Raw genomic sequence first — 26,334 nt, forward strand, 5'->3', positions numbered from 1 at the left:
TATATAATTTTTTTTATTAGACTTTGTTTATTAGAATTGTCAAAAAATAGTTTTGAGCATCGTAACATTTCTCGAAATGTGTGATTTTCAGTACAATGCATCATATCAGGTTTTTCAGCCGACAAATTTACCAGAATAGAAAGCCTCTGCCACATCACCCTACCCTCCGGCCTAAGCGTGCTCAAAATAGATTATCTTCAACCTAACAACACATCATCCACTAATTACTCAAATCCGACAAGCAAAGCAAAAAAAACATTATTGATCGATATAGTATTATGGTTAGGCTTAAATCCTATTTACATGTACATCAACAATTGTCCACGGCTCGTAACGTTGCCTACGTGTCATGTTACACGTTCACACGTGTTCAACACCCATTCATTTGACCCTACAGTCAAATATAAGGCGCCAAACGTAGCGTCCATCCTTCAACGGCAGTTAGGCACAAAGTTTAAATTTTCTGCATTACTTCTTTGTATTGGACGTGTCTAACTTTAATTTATCTGTCATCTTGTAGCCATAAATAGTGATTCAACCACTTCAATTGTGTCATCCACACACTCCCTCTCCCCCTCTGCATCCTCAATCTTCATTGATTTCGATCTCTTTCTTCAAATTTTTAGCTCACTGAAGAAGATCAAATCAATCAAAATAATGGGTTTCTGTAAGTTTTCCAAATTTAGTTTTCTCTTCTTGATTATAGTACTACTCATGGTGTCTGGCCAAGACACTGCGGCTAGCATTTCGAGTGATCAATCTTCACTTCTTTCATTCATGTCGGGGATTGTTTCTGACCTTCAATATGCTCTCAAAAATTGGAATTCGTCGAGTGTTCATGTATGCAACTGGTCTGGTGTTGGATGCAATGTGGATAGAGATCGAGTGGTGGAGCTCGATCTTAGTGGCTATTCGCTTCGAGGCACCATTTCACCGGCACTCTCCAATCTGTCTTACTTGGCCATTCTTGACTTGTCAGGTAATTTCTTTGAAGGTCATATTCCTGCTGAGCTCGGATTGCTTTCCGGGCTCAAACAGCTAAGTTTGTCTTCTAATCTTCTTCGAGGGAACATCCCCACACAATTTGGTTTTCTTCACAAATTGGTGTATCTTAATTTGGGAAGCAACCAACTCACCGGTGAAATACCCGTGCCACTTTTCTGCAATGGCTCTGCTTCTTTGCAGTATATAGACCTTTCTAACAACTCCCTTAGTGGGAAAATACCTTTGAGCAATCAATGTGAGCTTAGGGATCTGAGGTTTCTTCTTCTTTGGTCAAACCGGCTCGTGGGTCAAGTTCCTCAAGCCCTTTCAAACTCTTCGAAACTTGAATGGCTTGACTTGGAATCAAATTCACTAAGTGGAGAATTGCCTTTGGAGATTGTACATAACATGCCAATGCTGCAATTTCTCTACTTGTCATACAACCAGTTTGTGAGCCACGATGGTAACACTGACCTTAAACCTTTTTTTGCTTCTTTAGTAAATTCCTCTAACTTGCAAGAACTAGAATTGGCGGGAAATAATCTTGGAGGAGAGATTCCTTCTATTATTGGAGATCTCTCTACTAATCTTGTACAGATTCATCTTGATGAGAATCTTATTTATGGTTTTATTCCTCCTGATTTTTCGAAACTTGTCAATCTCACACTCCTGAACCTGTCTAGTAATCTCTTGAATGGCTCAATCCCACCTGAACTGTGTCGATTGGGACATCTTGAGAGGCTTTATTTGTCGAATAATTCACTCTCCGGCGAGATTCCATCGGCCTTTGGTGATGTTCCCCACTTGGGTCTTCTTGACTTATCAATAAACAAGCTCTCTGGTTCGATTCCAGATAGTTTTGCCAATCTCTCTCAGCTAAGAAGGCTCTTGCTCTACGAAAACCAGCTCTCGGGAACAATACCACCAAGTCTAGGCAAATGCATCAACTTGGAGATTCTAGACCTTTCTCACAATAGAATTTCAGGGATGATTCCAAGTGAAGTTGCAGGACTAACTAGCTTGAAACTGTACTTGAATTTATCTAGCAATCACTTAAATGGACCAATACCACTAGAGCTGAGTAAGATGGATATGGTGCTAGCAATTGATCTATCATCAAACAATCTCTCTGGCACGATTCCTCCACAATTGGGGAGCTGCATTGCTCTAGAGAACCTGAATCTTTCCGGTAATGTCTTGGAAGGCCCTCTTCCGGTATCAATAGGCCAGTTGCCTTACCTCAAAGAACTCGATGTATCCTTTAACCATTTAATTGGAGAAATACCACAATCTCTGCAGGCATCTTCAAACCTTGATCGGCTCAACTTCTCCTTCAATAATTTATCTGGAAATGTACCAACTGAGGGTGCCTTTTCGTCGCTGACCATGGATTCTTTCCTAGGCAATCATGAGCTCTGTGGTTCGATAGAAGGCATGCCGAAGTGCAGGAAGAAAAGGGGACACCATTTCTTGTTCTTGCCAATCGTACTTGCACTATTTTCCATTGCCACGTTTTTCATATTCGGGTACCCTCTAGTACTCAAGCTACAATTCAGGAGGCAATTGGCAGTATTTAATATTGGGGACTTGGAAGGTGAAGAACAAGAAAGGAAAGAGCACAAATACCCGGTGATCTCTCACCGACAACTCATTGAAGCCACCGGAGGGTTCAGAAGCTCAAGCCTAATTGGGTCAGGTCAATTTGGCTTTGTCTACAAGGGAGTTCTTCAAGACAACACAAGAATAGCCGTGAAAGTATTGGATGCGAAGACAGCTGGAGAGGTTTCTTGCAGCTTTAAGAGAGAATGCCAAGTCCTAAAGAGGACTAGGCACAGAAATTTGATAAGGATCATAACAATTTGCAGCAGGCCAGACTTCAAAGCTCTTGTTTTCCCACTCATGCCGAATGGGAGCCTGGAAAGGCATTTATATCCATGCCACGGGTCAAGCCATGGACTGAATTTGATTCAGTTGGTTAGCATCTGTGGTGATGTAGCTGAAGGGATGGCTTATTTGCACCATTATTCTCCGGTCAGAGTCGTGCACTGTGATCTTAAACCGAGCAATATTCTGCTTGACGATGACATGACAGCCTTGGTAACCGATTTTGGCATTGCAAAGCTGGTAAAAGGCAGTGATGATAATGTTTCTAATCATGACACAGCTTCCTACAGCTCTACAGATGGCTTGCTGTGTGGTTCAATCGGTTACATTGCTCCTGGTAAGTAAGTTAATTTCTAGCTAATATATACTTAGATTATATGGTTGAAAATAACTGTGACACTCTTATAAACTAATTCTTTCGCATCTTTGCTTGAACAAATGAAGAATATGGAATGGGAAGGCAGGCTTCAACACAAGGAGATGTTTACAGTTTTGGAGTACTACTGTTAGAAATTGTGGCCGGAAAACGTCCTACAGATGTCCTTGATCACCAAGGTTCGAGCTTGCATGAATGGGTGAAGAGTCACTATCCTTACAGGCTCGACCCCATAGTTGAAGAAGCAATTGCAAGGTGTGTGCCTTATGCCACCGGGGCATACCATGACAAGATATGGCGCGAAGTGATCTTGGAGTTGATTGAACTTGGTCTGATGTGCACACAGTACACTCCTTCAACTAGACCAACTATGTTGGATGTAGCGCAGGAGATGGCTCGGTTAAAGCAGTATCTTTCTAGTCCTTCCACCCAACTCATTGAAGATGATTCTGCTAAAGTCAGTGCTCTCTGATCATAAAAATGGCAATGAAAGAAGCATTGTAGAGAATGGTGGAGATTGATCATTTTTTTCAGTTGTTTCATTTGTTTCTCAGTAGTCCGTCTCAATTTTGTTGAAGGAATTTTCTTTATTTCTTTTTCAGTGCTCTTTTTATTTATTTTTTCTTTTCTTCTTCTCTTCTGTAACTTCATAATTTGTAATTCTTTGTTCATGCATTTCACTTGGACTTTCCTGGTGAGTCAACAATGAAAAAGAGAGATCAATTTTTAGTGATCCATAATGGAATTCTCTCCACTCTCAAGCATTTTAGGACATGACAGATACTACTGTCCACACATTTTTGGAAAGAGTAGTCATGAGCTCTCTCTTTTTTGTCACTATCATGTATAAATATTGAGACGTGCCACTAACTATTTGAAGGCAAATTGTATTAGGATTATAAAGTCAAAATTTTGTATCAAAATTCATTTAAAATACATCACACGAATCAGTCAAATTTTTACTTTTCTTTGGTTCGACTTCATATGACCAAATTAAATTACGGTATCATTTTTTACTGTCTTGTATAATATTTTATTTTATATTATTTTGAGTTGATTTTAATTATAATTTTAATTATAATAAGACCACTTTAATATTGGTTAAGTGACGATTTTGTGTAAAAATTTTGTTAATTCAAAATACGCTAATTAATTCAAATGAGAACTCCTGTCAACCTCAAACCAAACCATATAATAGAACTCGACTTCTAATGCTATTAAAAAAGAATAATGTTTGCCTTAGGCCGCATTAAGGTGGTCCAATAAAATATCAACAAGTGTTAAAGTTTTAAAAGAAAAAAAATTGAAGATTACAGGGAAAAGAAACTGGTCATTCCCTCTTTCTCTCTCATGTGGCTATATATATTACTTCTGTATTTTGAATCTAAAATTAAATAATGTTTCTTTTTAATTTTCGTACATCACCACCATCATAAATTCACAAAGTTTATTGATTTTTAATCAGTAGTTTGATCTTCAAAATCGTACAAGTCACTCAATTATCTTTACGCGGTAAGTATCTCTCTCTAGAACATCAATAATTTATTCTACTTCCTCTGGCAATCTCTGTATATGTTTTGTAATTGTCTATTAAATCTTGTATTTAGATGTTCTCTAATTGTCTATTAGATTTATAAGTGCAATTGATAATTTTTTTCTTTGTTTCTTTTTCTAAATCTCAAAGACATTATTGAAGCTTGATATAAGAACCGATAACAACTTGCAGGTTTAGATTTTATTGTCTCTAAATTTTGTTTGTTTGAGTTTAGATTCAAAACATAGAAGTAATATATAGCTGCGTGAGAGAGAAAGAGGGAAGGATTATTTTCTATTCTTTGTAGTCATCATTTTTTTTTTTTCTTTTAAAACTCTTAACACTCGTTAATGTTTTATTAAGGAGGTTCTTCTTATACTGTTTAAGACCAGTATTATTCATTAAAAAAATATCAGTAGTATTGGATATTGTAAATAAATTAAGATTATGTTTTTGCTTGTTAATTTACAATTATCTTAATTTATTAGCATTGTGTTTGTGGTAACAAACACCGAATCATAGTGCTTGCATAATAGAAATGCACTTATGTTTCTTTCCGCATAGCATTTTAATTGATTAATATACTCTTTTTTTTTTATTGGTAGCTAGTGGAAGGTTGAGATTACCAAACTCACTAGCTCCAACTAGATGATAAAATGCAATTAAAAATAAAAACTTTTATCATCATTGTTAACCAAGATTTTTGGCTTTAATTAGCAGGTCAAAAATATCTAATTTGCTTTCAATTTTTTTCTCATTCCATTTTAAGTTTAACCTAGCAAAGTACAAATTCTTATTCAAATGAACAACAAAATTATTCTCAGGATGTATTCGGATGTATTCGGCTGCATAGAATTGGTGGAATTTGAAAAAAATTTGGTTCAATTTTCTTTGTTATTTTTCTCAAATTCTACCAATTTCAATTTCAATTTCAGTTTCAATTTTAATGATCAAATTACATGCAACCGAACACACTCCATAATAATTATAAAATTACAGCATATTTCATGAAGTAGAATTTTAAATGGTATCTTCTACGTGCTAAACTAAATTACACTTGTTAATGAACAACTTATGTTAGTTGATATCTACTCATCACGTACCAAAATTATAAAGCCCACCCACTGAGTTCTTTGCAAAAATCTCCTCCTGCCCAATCCCCCAAAACCTACCATCACTACCAAGTTCCCCGGTTAGGATTTATATATTCTCTGATACTATTGGCTTTGTTTGCTCTGATGAGTGATGAAAAAATATTATTGGCTTTGTAGCTCTGAAAACAAATATTATTGGCTTTGTAGAGCCGATAAGTAGTACACTTTAGTCGAATTTTTAGAAGTACTTTAATATATTATGCTTTTGTTATGTTACCTTAGTGAGAGGTATTTATTTTATTCTGAACGAATCTGTGTTTGTGCAGTTTCTAGTAAAATCCCTACAACCCGTGAACATAACTCTAATTTTTTGGTGAACCATGCATATTATTGTGAGTGTCTAATCTATTTTCTTTTAATTTTTCACTGCAAATATGTCCACGTGTCAATTTATGTATTGCTTTTGACGATGGATAGTTGGCGATGAGGGAATTAAATACTATGGCACATCTGTTGCAGAGTTCCATTGCAATGTTTTGTGATTGTATATGTGGTGTAACAATCTTTTTTTTACAGAATGAATGGTTTTCTGAGCAGGAAAAAGGCAGGACTCGGTACCAAAAAAAACTCAATGATGACATACTTGTTAGATAACAAGTGGAGACCCAATAGCAAAAAAGGTTACAAGAGATGATATAGACTCTTCTTGGTAAAAGCTTAAGAAAGAACATCAGAATAGGCATAGGTCTTGCAAATTCCTTGCACAGTGGCCTTCTAAACCTAACCACCGCCTGATAGAGTAGTTCCACCCTACTAGAACAATCTTGAGGAAGAACACATCACAAATCTCTTATTCATAAATGAAAAGAAGATGAATGGGACATGGTGCTCCATGACAGAGACATCCACGAGTGACAGCCATTTGAATGTTTCTGTATATACATGTTTATATGAACGAATAGAGACTGAACAAGACGATGATGTAATCTATAATAGACCTGTTTTTATATGGATTCATTTAAATCATGACTTTGCTGGAAAAAACAATGACATTAGGCTGATTAACTTAACCATTATCAACAGTAACTTCGCGATAAGGCCAACACAGTATGGGGATTCTGGGAAGGGGCAACGAATCGTCATTTCAGCAAGTATCTTATGCAAGGAACCCATGGGACTCTATTCTTATGATTTTGGTGAAATTCATGGATTTGGAGTAAATGTTGTGCATGCATAAACTATCAAAAGAAAGCACAACAATCTTCTTGGTTGAGCAGCGAAAACTGGCCATAATTGAGGAATTTACCGAAGCAAAGGGATCTGCACGGTAACTGCTGGAGAAACAATGCCATTTGGCTGAAGGAGGCACAAGATACTCACAAGTCCTTTGGCTGTTGATTTACAAACAAATAAGCAAGACTGATACATTACCAACACTTTCAATATCGTTTTTTTTTTTTGTTTTTTTTTTATCGGTAGATAAAAGAATTCAACACAGTCAATATCACATTTCCTAAAGAAGCACCTGGAGAAACAATGTAGCCGACTGCCTGTTAACTTCTTAGAAACCATAACTTTGAGATTCATTACCATCAAGTCAATCCACCGGAACCTCAACTTCCATTTTCAGGCCAGAGTTCCCAAGAATCTGCAAGGCATACGGCGAGTAACTTTGTAAAGTATATCAAGCTTAACAAATTGTAAAATATAGAATTATATAATTTATACTAAAATATATTATAAAATGTATCAAAATCAAATGATTTTGCATGAAGTTTATCACAAACTATTTGATGTCAGTTATATGGGTCCTAAAAAAAAAAACTCATGGTATATCAACATCCATCACTTGAATAGAATGCTTATGAAAACTAACTAGGAAAAGCTTGGAAACTTTAGTCTGGGCATGGTCTAAAATCAATTTCCGTACCTTGCATAACAAATTCACGCAGTATTATTTATAATATCAGATAAGATATTCTTTAAGAAACCACTTGATGGAGCTTTCCTCTAACTTTCCACATTAAGGCTTACTCTTGATATCATTGGAACACAAGGACCAAGGTACACAAAGCAAATTGAAAAACATGATATTTTGCTGTCCAAGGACAATCTAGTACATGAAGGGTCAAATTAGTTGCCTAAAAACCATAAACATCTCATATAACAATGTCTTTTTCCATGGTATCAACAAAATCCCCTTCAGTCACTGTTATAAAAGCCTAATAAACTACCAAAATTTGAGCTCTCCAATTGTACAACCATGTTGCACTAGAACCAATCCAGCTTTGATTTAAATTTTCATTTTATAAGTAAGTTACTAAGAATGGCGCCTATTAGCGAAGAAATAAGAGACAATAGATTTAGATGGTATGGGCATAAACAACATAGAGTGGTAGATGAACATATTAGAATTGTTTGCATAGAAGATAAGAGACAAAGAGGCAGATCAATGAAGTTATTAGAATGATTTTAAAAAAATAAATAAAATAGGAGAAATGACTTGTAATAGAAAAAATGGAAAAAGAGAATTCATGTAGTGGACCCTGTTCAGATGGGATAGAAAGCAAGGAAGATGATGATGATGCAAAGGATGAGTGCAATGAATACTCTTCTGAACTTGGAACCAACATTTATGTGAGACAAACGCTCGCAGGAGAGCTACTGGACTGCATGGCATTACTTGTAACACCATTTTTTCCAAGGAATCAACAAAATCCCTTTCATCCTATTACAGCCCATTAATTTCTAACCTTGGAAGTTGGAGCTCTCCGTTAGACTGTAGGTAGAGATTGATACCACCATGTTACACTAGACCCAGTCCAGCTATGATTGAAAATTCAATTCCATGGGTAAATTTTAGTCAGTCTGGTGTAGGATGTGTGCAGGGAATACTCTTAAAACTCTGATACAACACTGTAACAGATTACGAGAAGTGCTGCTAAACAACAATCACTTGATTGGAGACCGAACAGGTGTATGTATCATAATTATCAAGTAAGCAATGATGTTCTTCCTGTCAGGACCTTACATGTTTTGCATTATATTAGACAACCAAATGACCCAACAACTTAAGGGTCTAACTTAAAATTTTATAGCATCTACATCGCCCATTTAAGCATAAATAGACTTTCTACCATGAGTGGGTCAAATATCAGGAAGGCAGTAAAAGTTAATGTAAATGTGTTCTCTGATATCACATAACAACCCACAGCTTTAAAAGTTTCAACTGTTATTGTAGTGACGTTAAGCATTTATATATTATGAAGGGCCAATATACTTGCTACATGGAAAAACCACGGTTTATGAACAAACAAGTGTGCATTAACAGAGCTTACCATTCAACCAAAAAAAAAAAGTGTGCACTAACACACATTCTAACATGTAAAAGCATAGTCAACACTTAAATACAATATGCTACCATAATGCTAACAGAAGTAAGATGTCCATCAAAATACACTGTAAAATGAATGAGATGGTTCTTTGTATTAGCAAAAAAGAGTAGCAAGAAGACCTCGAATTTGAGAATGCATGAAAACGCTCAGAGCTATGAAAGTAAAATCTACTAGTGAGTGAAAATAAGTCAAATAATTGATTAAATGAACATGATTAAAGCCTGCACATTCATTCATACAAGAGAAAACTACGTTAGAAGCAACAAGTTAACACAACTATGGAGAAAATAGGCATACCAGTTTGATATTTACAAGTAAGAGATGAAAACAATAAAGGAGAAATGAGAAATACACATACCTGTTAATATCTACAAATTTATATTCAACTAATATAACACATAAATAATTAAAATTTCAAAATTTATTGATTACGTAAGGTTGATATGGACTCATATTACCTTCATAAAGTCAGACACAACTAACAAAGAATCCGTTTTGTATCCAGCTTCCTCAAGAACATGGGTCAGAACTTGCTGTGGAAACAGAGAACATGACCAGAAATATGTATGTTAGCTCCAACTCTCATTGTCTACAAACCATGCAATAATTATATTGACATAGCATGTCGTGCATTCTCAATCATTAATCATGAGTACTACCCACTTTCAAGTCCTTTAACCAACTTCTATTAGAGTTCAGAATTTTAAAAATAAAAAAATAAAAAAGTTTTGCTGTTTGATTGATACATACTTTATAAATTGGATCCATTAGTCTTACATTTTTTTCCTTTAGGCAATTTAACTCACCAGCTAGGATACAACATTGTCATTCGCCACCAACAACAATTCGAATATAATCTTCATAGGAAACTTAACCATTGAGGAATCCCAAGATAAGAACTTGGTGACTGATCCAATAATCCCACACTAATTCAAATAGTTGAAAGACCAACTGAAAATATTAAGACAGCTCAATAGGCCTGTATTAATAAAATTTGAACCTAACACCAACGAAAACCTAATCCATTTAGAGAAAACCATTTGTCTTTTCCTGTATAACTGCAGAGTTCCATATTGCAGATTCTTCACAAAAATAAAATAAAAATAAAATTTGCATCCTAGAAGTTGAAAAAAATGAGTAGTATTCTGTTCAACTGCAGAGCTGACATACAAAGAGCCACAGAAATAAGAAAACTGGATTTTTATTGCAAACTAGGATCAAAGTGGCAATAGCAAAAAGTATAACCCTTTCTTTGGATCTTGGGATGATTGGGAGAAAGGAGAGAACAATATGATGAAGAAAATGTTCCAAGATGATCTCGAACGAAACAATTTTAAGCATTTGCTATGTTTTACGAATATTAGAGAACATGTTAGTTTTCTATTTTCACTATTCTTTAAGAGTTAAATTAAAATGTTAGTTTCCGTTTCTCTTCATGTTACTCTTCATCAACCAAAAAAAAGTATGACGCTCTGGTTGGTGTAGGGAAAAAAAAATTCACATACTACGTTCATTAGTATCATCATTTGGGCATGGATGAATTTCCAAGTACAGCTAAATGATTTAGTTCAGATGAGTTAATCATTTTCTCTTTGACACCATAGTTATAATATCAACCGTTATGTTTGAATTTTATTATAATATTGCTTCCGAAATTTCACTCATAAAACAGAATCAGAGGTAAAGGAAAATACGACCCAATACTACAAAAATAGAAGCCAACCTCCCTTTGTTGTTCAGATATAAATTGCCCCGTCAAGTCACGCAAAACATCCAACATATCACTGAATGTGACTTTGCCATTGCCATCCGAATCATAGACCTTAAAGATGACTACAACACAAATTCCATTATAACAATCAAAAGTGGAAATTTTTAGAAAGAGAGAATGAAATCACATAGGCAGGCTACAAATACAGAAAGTAACTTTTTTCCTGATCAATAATAGAAAGAATAATTACATTCTACTTTTTGCTGCAAGCTTGCGCGAGAACTAAATGCAGACAAGAAAGCCACAAATTCCTTGAAATTCAATCCATCCAGCATCCTCAACAAACTCTGGAAAACAAAAAATAAATAAATCAAAAGTACATATATATGAAGCCAATGTATATGTGTATCTGTATACAAAAATCACAATCATGTAAGGATCATTTGAGCTTCAAAACCCAACCCAATTTTGAGACCTTTTTAAAACATTGAAAATATGGTCAACATGTTTATATATCTCCAAAATGTGGAGCCCAAAAAAAAAAAAAAAAGCGACTTTGAACCTGAGATAGAGGATTGACGGCGAATTCGGGTACGGACAAAAACTCCTCGCCGGAAATGAAGCCACCACCGTTGCGATCCAGCTGACAGAACCTCTCATAGAGAGATACTATCTCCTGCTGCGAAACTGCAGCACAAAGGATCAACCCACACTTAATAAAGAACCCAAAATCTCCACCATTACAAAAATAAAATTATAGATATGTATGAGTATATGTGCTTACAGGTGTTATTACAGTGTTCTTGAACCTCCTCGATGTCATATTGAGTAAGCATGGAAGATGTATTACCCATGATTCCCAACAAAACTGAACCAAGAGAGAAGAAATCGACTGAGCTTGAGGGTAACAAAATTATAAGAACCCTAATTTCAATTATTTGAAAGACTGGATTTTGGGAGGGTTTATTTAGATGGGGTTTGGTTATCTGCTTGCAACAGAATAGAGATCTGTCAAGTTGTCAACACTACGTCAGCTATTGGATCGCGTTGCAAAAGCCCTTGATGTTGTAATTTAAATTGAAACGTTTAAAATTTGGGTAAATTACACTTACCACCCCTCATATTTGGACAAATCTTACACAAGTGAAGCGTTTCAGATTTATTATTTTGACCTCTTTTGAAGTTTGGGTGTATATTCAACAACCCCCCTCCATCAAAACTTGTAAAAAAAATTCATAAAATGAACAAGTTGCCCTTACACTCAAAATTTTCATTTATTTATAATATTTTTTTTAGGAGGGGGTAACAGTGGTGGAGAGGATATAGAAACTAATAAGAGGGATGAGATAGAAAATTAATTTTTTTTAATTTTATAATATATTTTGTATTATAAAAATATATTATATATAAAGGTATATTTGATTTTTTATAGTCGTAAGGGAAATTAGGGTAATAAACCTCAAACGCTCCACAAATGTAAGATTTGTCCAAACTTAAGAAAGGTAAGTGTAATTTATTCTTAAAATTTTGTGAAAAATGTGAAATGTTTTATGATACCTTTCAAAAAATATAAAGGACAAAAAGGATAATTATTTTGCTACATATATGTTATGTTGGGTTGCATAGAATTAAGGATGGTAACGCGTGGTTTGGGTTGTGAGTCTACTATATTACTATGAATCCCACAATTATTGTGAGTGAAGGGCTAACTCGCATACGGAATTGGAACATAAGAAATAAATTTTGAATCCCACAATTATTGTGTGAGTGGTGTATAAGGAATAGATATTGGGTGCGTCTAATGCACTGAGCTCATTCGAATCATAAGTGTTGTACATGTATGGCTCAAATGAGCCCAATATATAATACGGCGTATCTGACACATTCAATATCTTATTGTAAGCAAGTATGCCATAATACTTAGGTATTGTTCTACGCTAATGTTTCATTGGTAGAAAATAAGAAAATTGAATGTGAAATATTCTTAAAGAAGATGTTATATATATTTTCTGTTTGTGTCCGGTAAGGAAAGAAAAGAAAAGAAACAATAATGATAGTGTAAAAGAAAGAGGGATATAAAGAAATGCCTTCAACAATGACTTGTAAAAAAGAAGAAAAAAAATTCATTTAGTTGTCCCTGTTCATAATAAATGAGGGCCACAAGGACCACGATGATGATAACATGAATGAGTGCAACAAGGAATCTGATTGTGAACTCGGATCCAACGTTGATGTGATACAAGACCATATTTCCATGGTGCAACAAAATCCCCTTTCAGTTCTATTTAAGGACTGTTAACCACTACCTTTCAAAAAAAAGTAAAATGAAGGAGGCCATCAAACACCAAGTTAATAAGAAAAACAAATAAAAAGGGCTTTCTATTGGATATTAAATGGGATAACAACAATTCACATACAAATGGAAATTTTCAAGTCTAGGAAAAATACAAAGAACTACTTTAAAGTTCATGTTCTGTTTAAAGTGAGAGACTTGAGTTCAATGGTTGTACGTATGCGAAAAAGTATAATAATGTTTTAATTATATTACTGTAATATAACCATCTTTTAAATTCACAGTTTCTGCATTCTCATCTACAAATTAAACAAAGAAGAGCGGGGCAATAATTAAATTTTTACCTCAGTCAAGTGGTGTCAATCATGAATTCGTGATTGATCACAAATCTATATATATATATATATATAGTTTGTGTACAGTGTACTTGTATATTTTCGTGTCTATGTCTCCAAGAAAAGAGACCATGCATTATATATATATATATATATATACGGTTTTTTCTATTTTTACAAGGATTTTTTTTTGTTTTTTTCACCAAGAAACAAACAAACTAGATTAAAGAGGAAACAAAGTTACATTCAGGGAGAAGAGCAGTTAACCTGTTTGTAGATGTTAAAGAAACAAATAGGACCTCAACCCTTTTTTTCTTTTTCTTTTTTTTTCTATAAATCAACAAATTTTATTAAAAGAACAGAAAATACAAAACGGGCCAAGCCCAAAGGCCAAATCCATACAACGAAAGAGGAGCCCAGCCCACTCCAAGCACTCAAAAAACCGTTGCTACAATAACATTACTGTTAAATCAGCAATCAGAGCACGAAGAAGGCCATCACAGGTCCATCCCTGGTTAGAGCTCAAAGTCTCAAAGATAATGGCAAAGGTTATTTACAAAGGTAAAAAATCATAAAGTTTCAAGTTAAGAAGCAAAAGCCAATTGGAAACAAAGATGAAGAAAATGGATAGTATAGCTATGGTGAGAGCTAAACTTGATGTAAAGTAATATTTGATGCAATTTTCTCAAAGCTCAATTTTATAGGGTTTAGAGTAGACTCCTTCATTCCTCGTACCATGCTCGTCCTATCATGAGAATTAATGCCCGCTCCCTGGCTTGTCCTCAAATACTATTACTCATGGGCTTGTGTATTCACACTGTCCATTCATTTTTGTGTCATCACCAACTCTGATGGAATCTCTGTAGCACCTCACGATGAATCTTTTGCTCTGATCTTCTGTACTAACTATAGACTTTACCAACCATCGACTCTAATACCAATTGTTAGGGATATTAATTCCCTCCAACACACTCAATAGCTTGAGAGTTAAATCATTCCTCGTCACATGTAGCAGAAGATCATCATTAGATCAGTTACACAAACGTATAAGGAGATAACAATCAAATACATTAATGCACAACACAATATTTTACATAATTCTTCTAATTTTAGACTACGTCCATCGACATAGATCTCACTATTATAAATCAATGAAGAGAGTACAACTAGATGTCAAAACCCACTAGTGTAGTCATCACACTCTTAATGCTACATCTTTAAAATCGAAAATTACATATAAATTCCCCTCTCCTCACCGACCCCTTACACTTATGAGTTACTTAAATGTATGCTTACATAATTTTATATTAAATGACATGTAATCAAATACTACTTTTGAGTAAACTTATAATTATATAATGGGATTTTACTAAGTGGTAGTATTACATTACTAAAATCATATAATATCATTATTGTATTGATCAAAACTCTTAGGCCATGCTTTGATTAAGGATAATAATTCTTAAGCCTAAACTTCATGAGAAGATTTGGACAAAGTTAATTGCATATATCTAATTAAGGTGAAAAGAATAGTTGGATAGAGATTCTCTTGACAGAGTCGGTACAGCAATATGTGGTGTGCTGCATTCATACGCATGTGAGTAGTCAGATGCATTTTTTAAATATTATTTGCCTAAAAAGTCAATTACATTAGAATTTTTGTCCGTAGTTATCATCCACGTATATATACACATATCAATATATTTGATTTTTTTATTTACAAAAAAATAAAAACAAACTCTAAAGATCTCAAAATTAACAAACAAAGTGCTCTACAGATAAAAACTTCTGATCTACAAATTAAACAAAGAAGACCCGGACAAAAACTAAATTTTAACCTCAGTGGTGTCAATCATGCATGGAATTCGTGATTGAACTCAAAATCCCTATATATGGTTTGTGTACTTGTATATTTTTGTTTCATGTTTGCTAAAAAAGGTGATCACGCATAATATGTACGGTTTTTGCTATTTTTGGAAGGTGTGCGCGTCCGGATTAGGAACTGTGCAACATGTGGTTGGCCAATCTCCAAACCTGTTTGTAGAATTTAAAGAAACAAACAGTAACTCAACCCTTAATTTATTAAAGAACAAACAAATATTAATTGTTTTTGAATTACAAAGCAGCGGGACATACATTCATTTGCTTAATTTCTCACCCAAAAACCAATTATTAATCACACACACAGTAGCATGGATACCCCCACCTACCTAATTCTAAAAAAGGAAATATTACGATGAGAGCACTCTTACCTTGTACTGATTCAAATTAAGAAAGCGTGATCACTGACCGTTAATCAGATATCTTCATAAAAGAACTTCCTAAAAGCATCCATATGAGCCACCTGCAAGCGCAATGGAATGATATAGGATCCATCTTGGTCGTGGCCGGGTAGGATAAAAGACTTGCCATCATAACCTATAGCTCCAGGTCCCATATGAATCTCCTTTCCCCACCCGAAATCAGCACCATAGAGAGGTAGAGATGCCCAACTCGTGATCTCTAAGTTTGGGTTCCCATAGAAAGCCCCTTTGGTGCACCCAAGTGTGTGGAAATTACGGTACCTAGACATATCATCTTGGCTCCTCACAAAACCAAGATATGATCTCAGGTACTCATCACTCATCTTATCTATTGCTTCTCTGATCTTACTCGAAGTATAAGACAACGGCTTTGACACAATCTCGCCCGACATGCCTATTGCTGCCGTCCGAGCGACTGCATTCCCAAAGTACCCCTTCGGCAATGGTGGTTCCAAACGGTTCCGCAAATTTACGGCAACATCTAACCTTGTTGGCTGCTGGCTTTCGAGCTTCCTAGCCCTGCATGCACACCTCCACATGTGCCCAGCAACAGCCTCGTACCGGCTATAGCCACCGCCGTTTCTGTCTCTACTCTTACCCTCATTTGCTATCTTCTTTAACTTGTCGATTTGGTCTTTGCTTAGCTTCAACATGACCACCATAGTTTCCTTCTTTCGTTCCTCCAAATTATCGGATCGACCAATCAAGAGTGGTGTTGGATTTAACTCTACATGATCAAAACTTGGTGGAGCCAAAGGTACCTTGGCCAGTAATACGGAGCGATCAAGAAACGGAGGGTTGTCTGATTGCTCGCCACGAGCGATTTTGGCCCACTCGGTGACGAAGTGAAACGCACTGGGGCCGTCAACCAAGACATGGGATATCCCCAGGCCGACGCTAATTCCACCGCAGCTGAACTTGGTGAGCTGCACCAACACTAGAGGCTGTTCGTGAATTGGCGAGCTATAGTCTATGGATGGTACGAGGGCTCTGATCTGTGGAGTTGGACAGAAGTCACCGAAGTCGTCTATTTTGGCTTCGGACTCTGCTTCGAGCAGCAGAGCTCCCATGGAGTTGCAGTGGAGCTCGAGGCGGCCTGCGGAGCCAATCCAGTGCAAGCGGCCAGCAAGAGGGTAGAAGATAACAAGGGCTTTGCTGAGAGAGTCTCTTAGGATGTCTATTGGGGTAGTATAATCAAACTTTGAGGAGGGTCGATAGAAATAGACTGTTGGAGCATGAGTTATGGCTTGAATCTGGTCACAGTCTGACAAATCCATAAGACTATTTGGTGTCTGCTCCAATGGCTTCACCATGTAAGAACCCTTTAAGCTCACCATTTTTCAAGAAAGAGAGAGGAGAGGTGTTTGCTGGGCCAATTTACAATGAAACTGAACATACATATAAATACACAAACACAAGTACTAGCGGAGGTGATGTTTGCTCAGTTTCTAAATATAGATTTTGTGTAAATATATAAGAACACACGTATATATTATTAAAAAAAATGTCCTCTAAAATTTTCAAGATGTGATCCTAATTTTTTTTGAATTATATATATTAATTTATTTTGTTATTTGAAGTCAGACTGAATTTAAAAAAGTGGACCAAATAAGCTTTTCAAGAAAATATCCTAACAAGGTGAAAACAAATCCATACAAAACGAGGGAGAATAAACAGACCCATTTATCGATTGCAATGAATTTATGTATCAAATTGAACAACTCAAATGCCGCCATCTTTCATCATTTTATAAAGAGTTTTAAAGTTTCTACTAGGACAGAAACTGGATGTGCATTTGATTTTCAGATGATGGGGGAAAACTGAATGTGCATTGAGTTGTAAAAATATATAGGGTAAAGTACGGTAACATTTCATGAGGTTTGTCAAAAGCACACTCAGATTAAAGTTACTTATTTTTTAGATAATGATACCCCCTTGAAGAAATTCCATTCAAATAAGGCCTTAAATCATATGAAAAGACAAAATTACCCCTTAATATTAAATTCCGAATTTATTTTTAACAAAAATTTCATTCATGTTTTCTTTACTAAAATGAGGTTTCTTTACAAAAAAATATTGTAAAGAAATATGGGGTTTTCTTTATGCGGTTTTTTAAATATGAGGTTTTCTTTATTTTCTTTACAAGAAAATTTTGTTCTTATTTTCTTTACTAATTTGTGGTTTTCTTTTTTCCTTTTTTTTTTTTTTTTTTTACCAAAATTTTGTTATTTTGAAAAATTGTGGCATAATAGAATTAGTTTTTTTTTTTTTTTTTTTTTTTTTAACAAATGGGGTTATCAATTTTGTTATTACCATAAAAGCAGAATGAAAAATAATTAAATAACTAAAATAGCGAATCCAATTTAGGCTATGTAGCAAAGTAATACCCAGTGGCATCAATTAGTTCTTGAAAAACATCATTCAGAGGTTGGATAACCCATCCATAATATCTTATAATTTTTTTAAGGCAAAATTGAACAAACATTGACATATATAAGTAGTACCCACAGATATTTTTTTAGATTGGTCAAATTTTTTTCTTTTTATAAGAAATTAAAAAAAAATTACAACAAAAGAAATATATAATTTTATTATCAATTTTATTATTTTAAGAAATTGTGAATTATTAATTTTATTTGTTTATAAAGAATAATTTCATTCAATTTATTAACTTATAAAGTTATAAATGTCAATTAAATGGTCAAAGGCATCCCTCTTATACCAATAGGAGAATGGTGGGGGATGAATTTGTAGTGGATCCCACACTGTTGGCCGGAGTGCTTTGAATCCATTCATTCAAGCTAAGGTTTGACCATGGGCAAGTAGAAACGTGACCTAAGCGTATACCTATGACACACTGCCAAAGTTATCCCTGTTTGCACTTTCTCCACCTCACAAAATTCAGCAATGAATTAGCCTGTCCAATTCCCAACCGTACCAAAAAGGATTTTAATACCGCTGGCTGGTTTGGTATATTACAGTTGCTATTTGTTTTTACTTTGATCCAAAATAAAAGAAATATTTTTGTTTTAAAATGTGTTTAAATTTGTTTCAAAATTTGTTTGGTTACCTAAATTTATTGTAAGAATTTTGAAAGTAAAAATATGAGAATATATTTGATAAAAAGTGTTACACATTTAAAATTTTGAATGAATAGTAAAAAATATTAATTTCAAAATTTTTTTTTTTTTTTTTTTTTAACAACATTTTGTTATAATGCGGAAGCAAACAAAAATATCATTTTGATACTTCTGATTTTGACCTTAATTTTAGAAATACTTTGATACTATTCAAATGAACAATTTGATTGATTATTGATATAAACACCTAGTCCATGAAAGAGAGAGGAGAGGTGTTTGCTGGGCCGATTTACAATGAAATTATGAAACTGTCCATATATATATATACACAAACACAAGTTGAAGTTGCGTACCCAACAAGTTTTGCTCAGTTTCTAAATATAGATTTTGTGAATATATGTGTAAATATACACACACACCCACACACACACACACGTATATATTATAAAAAATAAAAATAAAAATAAAAAATGTCCACTAAATTTTTCAGGATGTGATCCGAATTTTTTTTGAATTATATATATTAAGTTATTTTGTTATTTGAAGTCAGACTAAATTTTAAAAAGTGGACCAAATAAGCTTTTCAAGAAAATATCCTAACAAGGTGAAAACAAATCCATACAAAACAGACCCATTTATCGATTGCAATGTATTTATGTATCAAATTGAACAACTCAAATGCCGCCATCTTTCGTCATTCTATAAGACTTTAAAAGTTTCTATAAGCACAAAAACTGGATGTGCATTTGATTTTCAGATGATGGGGAAAAACTGGATGTGCATTGAGTTGTAAAAATAAATAAATAAATAAATAATAGACTCCAAATGAAAATTGAATAATAAAAAAAAATTAAAAAAAAAAAAACAAGAATTTATTAACAATGAAACCAGTATATAGTGCATGTTCCTCGGCGCCCGCAATTCTAAAATTGACAATGAATGGAATTTTAAACTATTTCAAAACTTGCTGTTTGAGAGTATTAAATTACTTGTCTCAAATTTAAAGTCTTAGTCTTATTTGAGAAGGATAACTTTTGTGAGTTACAATTGTTTGAGACGGAGGAAATAATATTGAGTTTAAACTAAAAAAAATTTAAATTTAAATTTTTTTTCAATTTTAAATTTAGTTACATATCTTTAGATATAGTCCAATCATTTTCTTTCTATCCAAATCGATACATTTGTCAACAAGGGTGTACTGGTGTAGCAACAGTGAATACGACCTGGGCCAAAAGATACGTGGATGGAAGTGTTCCATATAAACTAGACATTTTATTCCAATAATAATAAAAATAAACTAGACAATAAAACAACTCAATACTATTGAAATATTCGTTTTTGTTCCGTGGAGTGTTTTTGAATCCATTCATTCAAGCTAAGCGTATACCTATCACACAGTGCCAAATAATTTAATCTAATGAAATTTTCTAACTTGGTAAAAACTGTTAGAAATAAAAGAGAGAGAATATTGTATTGATGTCTTGTTAATGAATAAAAGAGAGAGAGAGTATTGTATTAATGTGTTGTTAAGAATTAAGAGTTTATATAGGAATGGTTATGTATGGTGAGTAAGTTAACCTAAATCGTATATGATAAATTTATATATGATAATAATATATTCTATAATATATATATATACACGTTAACTATATATGGTAACAATATATTATATAATATATTCTAACAGTCACTCAAAATTAAGGTGAGTTATATGAAATCATCTTGAATTTGAATTTGAGTTTGAGTTTGAAGACGATCCTTTCACCCTAATGTAGCTGACGTGGCACCGATGTTGATGACATCTCAACTGGAGTGGTAGGTGATTTGGCACTACTACTGGCCACTGTTGCATGACAACTGACGTGGTAAGTGACATAGCACAACTACTGGCATCGTTACAGAATGTGTCTAACGTTGCACCAATGTTAACATATCAGGTGATGTAGAGTGAATCTGTGAAGATCTTGGAAGTAAGTGTGAAGTGTGAATAGGTTGAGATTGCCATCCCCGATGGTAACAACTATAAATTGATGGGTGATGAATTTGTGAAGATTTACCATGTTGAAGGCATGTGTGATCAAGCGCATGATAATCATTGATAGCGCATGGTGGCGCGGTGCAGAAACTGATCCGACACATTGAGGTGCGGGGTTACTGTTGGTGTGCATAAAAATGCATAGAATAATGGAATTATCACCGGATACGCATGATGACGCGTTGACGGCGTTGATCCTGTGTGAAACAAAAAAATGTATCTCTCAGGACCAAAAATGGACGTGCATGAAAAGAATAAATAATAATAAAAAAATAAAAAAAAATAAAAAACATTCCAAAAGGGCAAAAAAGTAAGTACAAAAACTGTAATATTGACGATATGATATGGACGAGAACTAAATAAGTTTAGTGAGCCTACCACCAGTAAATGATGTGGCAAGTGGCCGGCTACCCTTAATTACGTGGTCAGATTCTGAGTTTAAAATTAATTCCTTTTATAAGACTGAACTCTCATTTTCGAAGCAAATGGGCCCCTCTATTTCACTCTCCCAAAAATAGACATTTCTGATTGAAGAGTGTATACTCTCTTTTTTTATTTTTTTTGATAAGCAAAAAAAAATAATAATAATAAAAAATTATATTCTTTCTATTCTGAATTAATTATGACCTTTGATATTTATAACTCATAATAATGTGAGTTACAAATATCAAAGGTGATATTTAACTCGGGACAAGAGGAGTACTAACTAAATAGTATATACTTCGTTTTTAAGGGCCATCTGCAGTGTTACTGTCGGCGCTTGATCACTTGGCCAAATTGGATATATCCTATCCTACACAATACACATCCAATTCGGTCCCGGCATAGTATATGTATGGTACACTGTGATACTTGTCGGCTAAGTTTCTGCATCTTCCAATGAAGTACAGCACACGAGATCACATTAGTGAATAGTGAGTGATACACGTCTATTTCAAAACCTCACAGCTTAAGGCTTATTTCTATTATTTCTTTTTTATTCAAATAAATAGAAATGAGCCAAAATCGACCCACGTGGATATGGAGGCTGATTTGACGAATTGTTCCTTTCCTGTACACTTCGTGTCTTGTCATCTATAATTGGATCGCCTAAAATACGATTTTTTTTTTTTCCTTTCTATAAATTAAAATATAGTTTGATTTTTAATATAAGCATATCTTACCTTCTTAGCCAGTACTAATAGATTTTTTTTTTTGAATGGTCCAGTACTAGTGGAGTTTGAATACAAAAAAAAAACATTCATAAAATTAAATTGAATTTGAAACCAAGGTATGTATTAAAAAATTGATTTCCAAAATACAAATCAATACTATATTACTCAAAAACTAAAAAAACTATAAAATACACTTGTATATTGTTAGGCGAAAAGTAGAAAACACCTAAAAATATATATTTCGCTTAACATTATTTTTCTTTATTTTAAAAAGTGTGTTTAAAACACCCTTAATCTTTTAACATTGTGCAAAAAGACCCCTCAAAATATTTTTTGCAGAAATTTAACCTAAACTAATGATGTAATGCCCATTTTGCCCTTCTACTACATCCCAAAGAGAGACCCAATAAATGATACATTCTAGTCCAACTCATTCAAAATCTACGTAGTCAATACATATAGATACATACACATAAATACACACTGAAGACTCAAACTAAACTATAGGGCAGACTCAACTTGATAGTAGATATCCCATACAAATCGCAAATAAGGTGATCACGAGTCCCTCTTCTATCAGGGCACACACATCTTATATATCCAGCTACCCATCTCAACTGGTAATATACGAGTCAACCCTAACCATTGATCCCGAGGTCTCAAGCTCGTATCATGGTATACAATAATAATATATATATATATAGTTATATCCTGACAATGGCACAACGATAACGACATAAACAATAATATAACCATATCCTAATAATGACACATTCAAAGATCATAACCATATCCTGACAATGAAGACAAATAACAAATATATAACAGGTCATATCTAAGATCATATAATATTGTCATGAACATGATAATAATCATATTTTCATCCATTATAATTGTTATAACAAAATAAGTATTAATAGGCATCATGTGAATAACTTACAACCCAAGTAAAATCCATTATACCTCAAATCTTATCATATTATTGTATATTATACATGCATGCTAGGATTTTATCAAGTCCATATCAGTCATTTAATTCAACATAAAAAAAACCTAAGTAGTAAGTACTAAGACCCACAAAACAAACATCAAAGCCCAAAACCAAACTAAGTCGGCTTCTTCCGGAAGGAGTCGGCTCTTTCTTAACTGAGCCAGCTTTTTCACAACGGAACCTGCTTTGTTCTGTTGGGTTCCTTTTTCTCTGATTATGGCCTCTATAATTCCCTCCGATCTCCATACTTAAGGGTCCTAAGTTTCAAAACTAAGTTTCAGAACATCCCAAACATCCATATGCAAAGCACAGGTACATGATTTAAGCCATCAAAACATACTTTAATGCATTTATATTAAAGGTTCAATGATTTATATACATACATACATATATATATATATATATATATATATATATATATCTATTTTGATCTGTTTTAAGCACGCAACGGTTCAATTTAATATGTTATAAAAACCCTAAAATCATTTTAAGGATGAATCGAACACGAAATCAAAGGAGAAGAGTAAAATAAGAACTTACCTTAAGGGTTTCAGATCAAAAACCCTACTCCTTCCTTCTTCGTTCGTTTCCTCAACTCCGATAGCCTTCGAGTTTTCGTCGTGTACCTCTACTGATCTGGTTCCACCCCACAAACAATTTTCTTCCTTCTCCCTTGGATCGGTTTCACAGTCTCTCTCTCTTTCCCCAAAATGTCTTAAACCACTTAACCTCTCTCTCTCCTCTTTGATCCATCTTCCATTTTATTCTAAGTATGTTACAATATATAGAAATCACTAAGGGACGATGTAATCATTTCAAAAAGCTATTTTGGAGTTTATTTCCTAACAATCATATAAGGAAGGGTTAATTTGCACACATTTTTCAAATATTTAGAAATCATATACTTGTACTAAATAGATAATGAGTTTCCTGCATATATTTTTAGGGTAAAGTGCATTAAACCCCCCTGAACTTTCTTCTCTTTCTCACAAAACCCCCTTGAACTTTCTTCTCTTTCTCACAAAACCCCCTTGAACTATGACAAAGACACTTAACCCCCTAAACTATTCCATTTGTTGCAAATGTTAACTCACCGTTATAAATTTAACAGAAATGGGAGTACTTAAGTCACGTGAGGACTCAAAATTTTTTAAAAGGACAAAATTAGCCCTTATGACACAACTAAGATAAAACACTTCCTTCACCAGAGTGAATTTGAGTCTTTGCTGTTGGTCACCTCAACCACATATCCCTCCTCCCACCTGCAAACCTAAAAACTTAAAAACTAATTTATCTCGTATGGTCTTTGTTGTGTAAAACACCACTTTCTTTCATTTCTTCACGCATCAGATCCATCCCCAAGTTCCATAGGTGGATTTGCATTCTTGCTCCAAGGACTGGGTTGAGTTTGCATCATCTTGACCTGCAGTTCCTGATACATCTTCAGATTCCCAGAACACTGTTGTTCAATCTCCGGCGCCGAGCTTCTCTGATGAAAATCCAGTGAGTAGTCAGTTTTCTGGTGAGGATAATGTCACCGAAGTTATACGCTAACCGCCCTCACCGTAGCCGGCCGAATCTGTTTCCACAGCCTTAGACTTTTTGGCGCGGAACTTGTCCCGAGAAAAGCCGGTGAGTAGACAGTTTTCCGGTGGATCTACAATTTTTTGCCATATCAGAACACTATCTCCGGCTTCGAATCATCACGTCGAAGCTAAAGGGGATGTTGGAAAGAAAGCTGTGACCAATGATACGCGCCGACATCCGCCTCCATTGCTGGTGGAATCTGCTTCCATGCACCCACTCAAACTCTTCAGTGCCGAGATTCTTCGGTAAAAAGTCGGTGAGTAGTCAGTTTTCCGGCTGTGTAGGAACACCATCTCCAGCTTCGAATCATCACGGCGAAGCCAAAGGGGATGTTGGAAAGAAAGCTGTGACCAATGATACGCGCCAACATTCGCCTCCGTCGCCGGTGGAATCTGCTTCCATGAACCCACTCAAACTCTTCAGCGCCGAGATTCTGCGGTAAAAAGGCGGTGAGTAGTCAGTTTTTCGACCGTGTAGGAACACCATCTCCGACTTCGAATCATCACGGTGAAGCCAAAGGGCATGTTGGAAAGGATGCTGTGACCAACGATACACTCCGACATGGGTTTCCGTCGCCGGTGGAATCTGCTTCCACCCACTTAACTCTCCAGCACCGAGCTTCTCCGGTGGACCTTCAGATTTCAGACATGTCGGAACACCATCTCCGGCTCCGATTCATAACAGCAAAGCCAAATGGGACGTTGAAGAGAATGTCGTAGCCAACAATACACTCCCACCACCGTCGCCGTCGCCGGTTGAATTGGATTCCAACGATCTGAACTCTTTGTCGGCGTCTTCACCGGTTTGCTCAGATGGCGTCGTTTCGTCTCTCTCACTCAAGGGTGAGGGTGAAAATTTATTCTGTCCTCTAACCATACCTACAAAAGTCAAGAGTGGAGCTTCACCCACGACCTTTGCTGCCACCACCCAACACCCACAACCTTCGCTGATGGAAATTGTTCCTCATCTCTCTCTATGTTTTTTTTTTTTTTTACTCATTGGCCTTCAACTTCAGCAGAAAATCATTCAACAGGGGTAAGGGCTAAAAGGTAATTTCAATTTTCAGTTAACAGCTAGTTAACGGTTCATCAATGAGTGCAACAAAATGATAGTTTAAAGGGTTTTACTTACTTCAGGAGGATTTTTTGCAATTGGGTCATAGTACAGGGGGGTTTAATGCACTTTATCCTATTTTTTATATAACAAGGAATTTAATGCACTTTACTCTAATCTAGTGTTTGGAGGATATTTTAGATATTTCATTCTTTTATTAATGATCAGACTACTTATTTGCACAATTTGAAAACTATAAAATGTTAAGAGGAGTTTTCGTATCTTTTGTATACAAGAGAGAAATTTTTTTTTTACTATTTTTATTTTATTTTATTTTTGCACCTCACTTTTTAAACACAAACACAAACGGATGTTTTATCATTAATAAACATCTAAACACTTGTTGGTTGGTGCAGTGTCTTTACTATTTCAGTGCATGGGACCGCAGTGTACGGTGTACCAGAAGGGTTTTAATACCTGTATAGCTAAATGATCAATATATATATGTATATATATATATATACA

The 26,334-nt window shown here is 34.7% G+C and overlaps 3 protein-coding genes across 4 annotated transcripts; 1 reads left to right on the plus strand and 2 right to left on the minus strand.

Annotated features, from left to right (window-relative positions):
- The first annotated feature begins 657 nt into the window (after positions 1–657).
- LOC132278048 (putative leucine-rich repeat receptor-like serine/threonine-protein kinase At2g24130) lies at positions 658–3,716 on the plus strand. Its single transcript, XM_059779878.1, has 2 exons — positions 658–3,205; positions 3,313–3,716. The coding sequence occupies exons 1-2, from the start codon at positions 658–660 to the stop codon at positions 3,714–3,716; spliced, it is 2,952 nt and encodes a 983-aa protein (XP_059635861.1).
- A 3,477-nt stretch (positions 3,717–7,193) lies between these two features.
- On the minus strand, positions 7,194–12,012 carry LOC132279661 (uncharacterized). 2 transcript variants are annotated; one of them, XR_009471374.1, is made up of 7 exons: positions 11,763–12,012; positions 11,541–11,665; positions 11,229–11,325; positions 10,991–11,100; positions 9,726–9,800; positions 7,398–7,520; positions 7,194–7,263 (listed from the first exon to the last, which is right to left on the minus strand). XR_009471374.1 is itself a non-coding variant. In XM_059781697.1 (6 exons), exons 1-6 carry the CDS (start codon positions 11,830–11,832, stop codon positions 7,470–7,472), a joined length of 528 nt encoding a protein of 175 aa, XP_059637680.1. In that variant the 5' UTR covers positions 11,833–12,012; the 3' UTR covers positions 7,194–7,469. The 2 variants fall into 2 exon arrangements, 1 of the variants encoding a protein (XP_059637680.1); XM_059781697.1 differs by having other exon boundaries at positions 7,194–7,520.
- A 3,657-nt stretch (positions 12,013–15,669) lies between these two features.
- On the minus strand, positions 15,670–17,360 carry LOC132279663 (hydroxycinnamoyl-CoA:piscidic acid hydroxycinnamoyltransferase-like). The gene has a single exon (XM_059781699.1). It carries the CDS (start codon positions 17,244–17,246, stop codon positions 15,903–15,905), a length of 1,344 nt encoding a protein of 447 aa, XP_059637682.1. The 5' UTR covers positions 17,247–17,360; the 3' UTR covers positions 15,670–15,902.
- Positions 17,361–26,334: the final 8,974 nt, after the last annotated feature.

The sequence above is a fragment of the Cornus florida genome, unplaced genomic scaffold (genome assembly GCF_030987335.1).
Source record: "Cornus florida cultivar Cherokee Brave unplaced genomic scaffold, ASM3098733v1 CherokeeBrave_3.0.0_Hap2_Chr10, whole genome shotgun sequence".
In the NCBI taxonomy this organism is placed as follows: Eukaryota; Viridiplantae; Streptophyta; class Magnoliopsida; order Cornales; family Cornaceae; genus Cornus; species Cornus florida.

What these genes read in the sequence shown, in the direction of transcription:
- LOC132278048 (XM_059779878.1), top strand. Translation starts at nt 658, where the DNA reads ATGGGTTTCTGTAAGTTTTCCAAATTTAGTTTTCTCTTCTTGATTATA. An exon ending in AATCGGTTACATTGCTCCTG is followed by an intron (nt 3,206 to 3,312) that starts GTAAGTAAGTTA and finishes GAACAAATGAAG; the next exon opens with AATATGGAATGGGAAGGCAG.
- LOC132279663 (XM_059781699.1), bottom strand. Translation starts at nt 17,246, where the DNA reads ATGGTGAGCTTAAAGGGTTCTTACATGGTGAAGCCATTGGAGCAGACA.
- LOC132279661 (XM_059781697.1), bottom strand. Translation starts at nt 11,832, where the DNA reads ATGGGTAATACATCTTCCATGCTTACTCAATATGACATCGAGGAGGTT. An exon ending in TATCTGAACAACAAAGGGAG is followed by an intron (nt 9,801 to 10,990) that starts GTTGGCTTCTAT and finishes CTGTTTCCACAG; the next exon opens with CAAGTTCTGACCCATGTTCT. An exon ending in TTGTGTCTGACTTTATGAAG is followed by an intron (nt 7,521 to 9,725) that starts GTAATATGAGTC and finishes TATGCCTTGCAG; the next exon opens with ATTCTTGGGAACTCTGGCCT.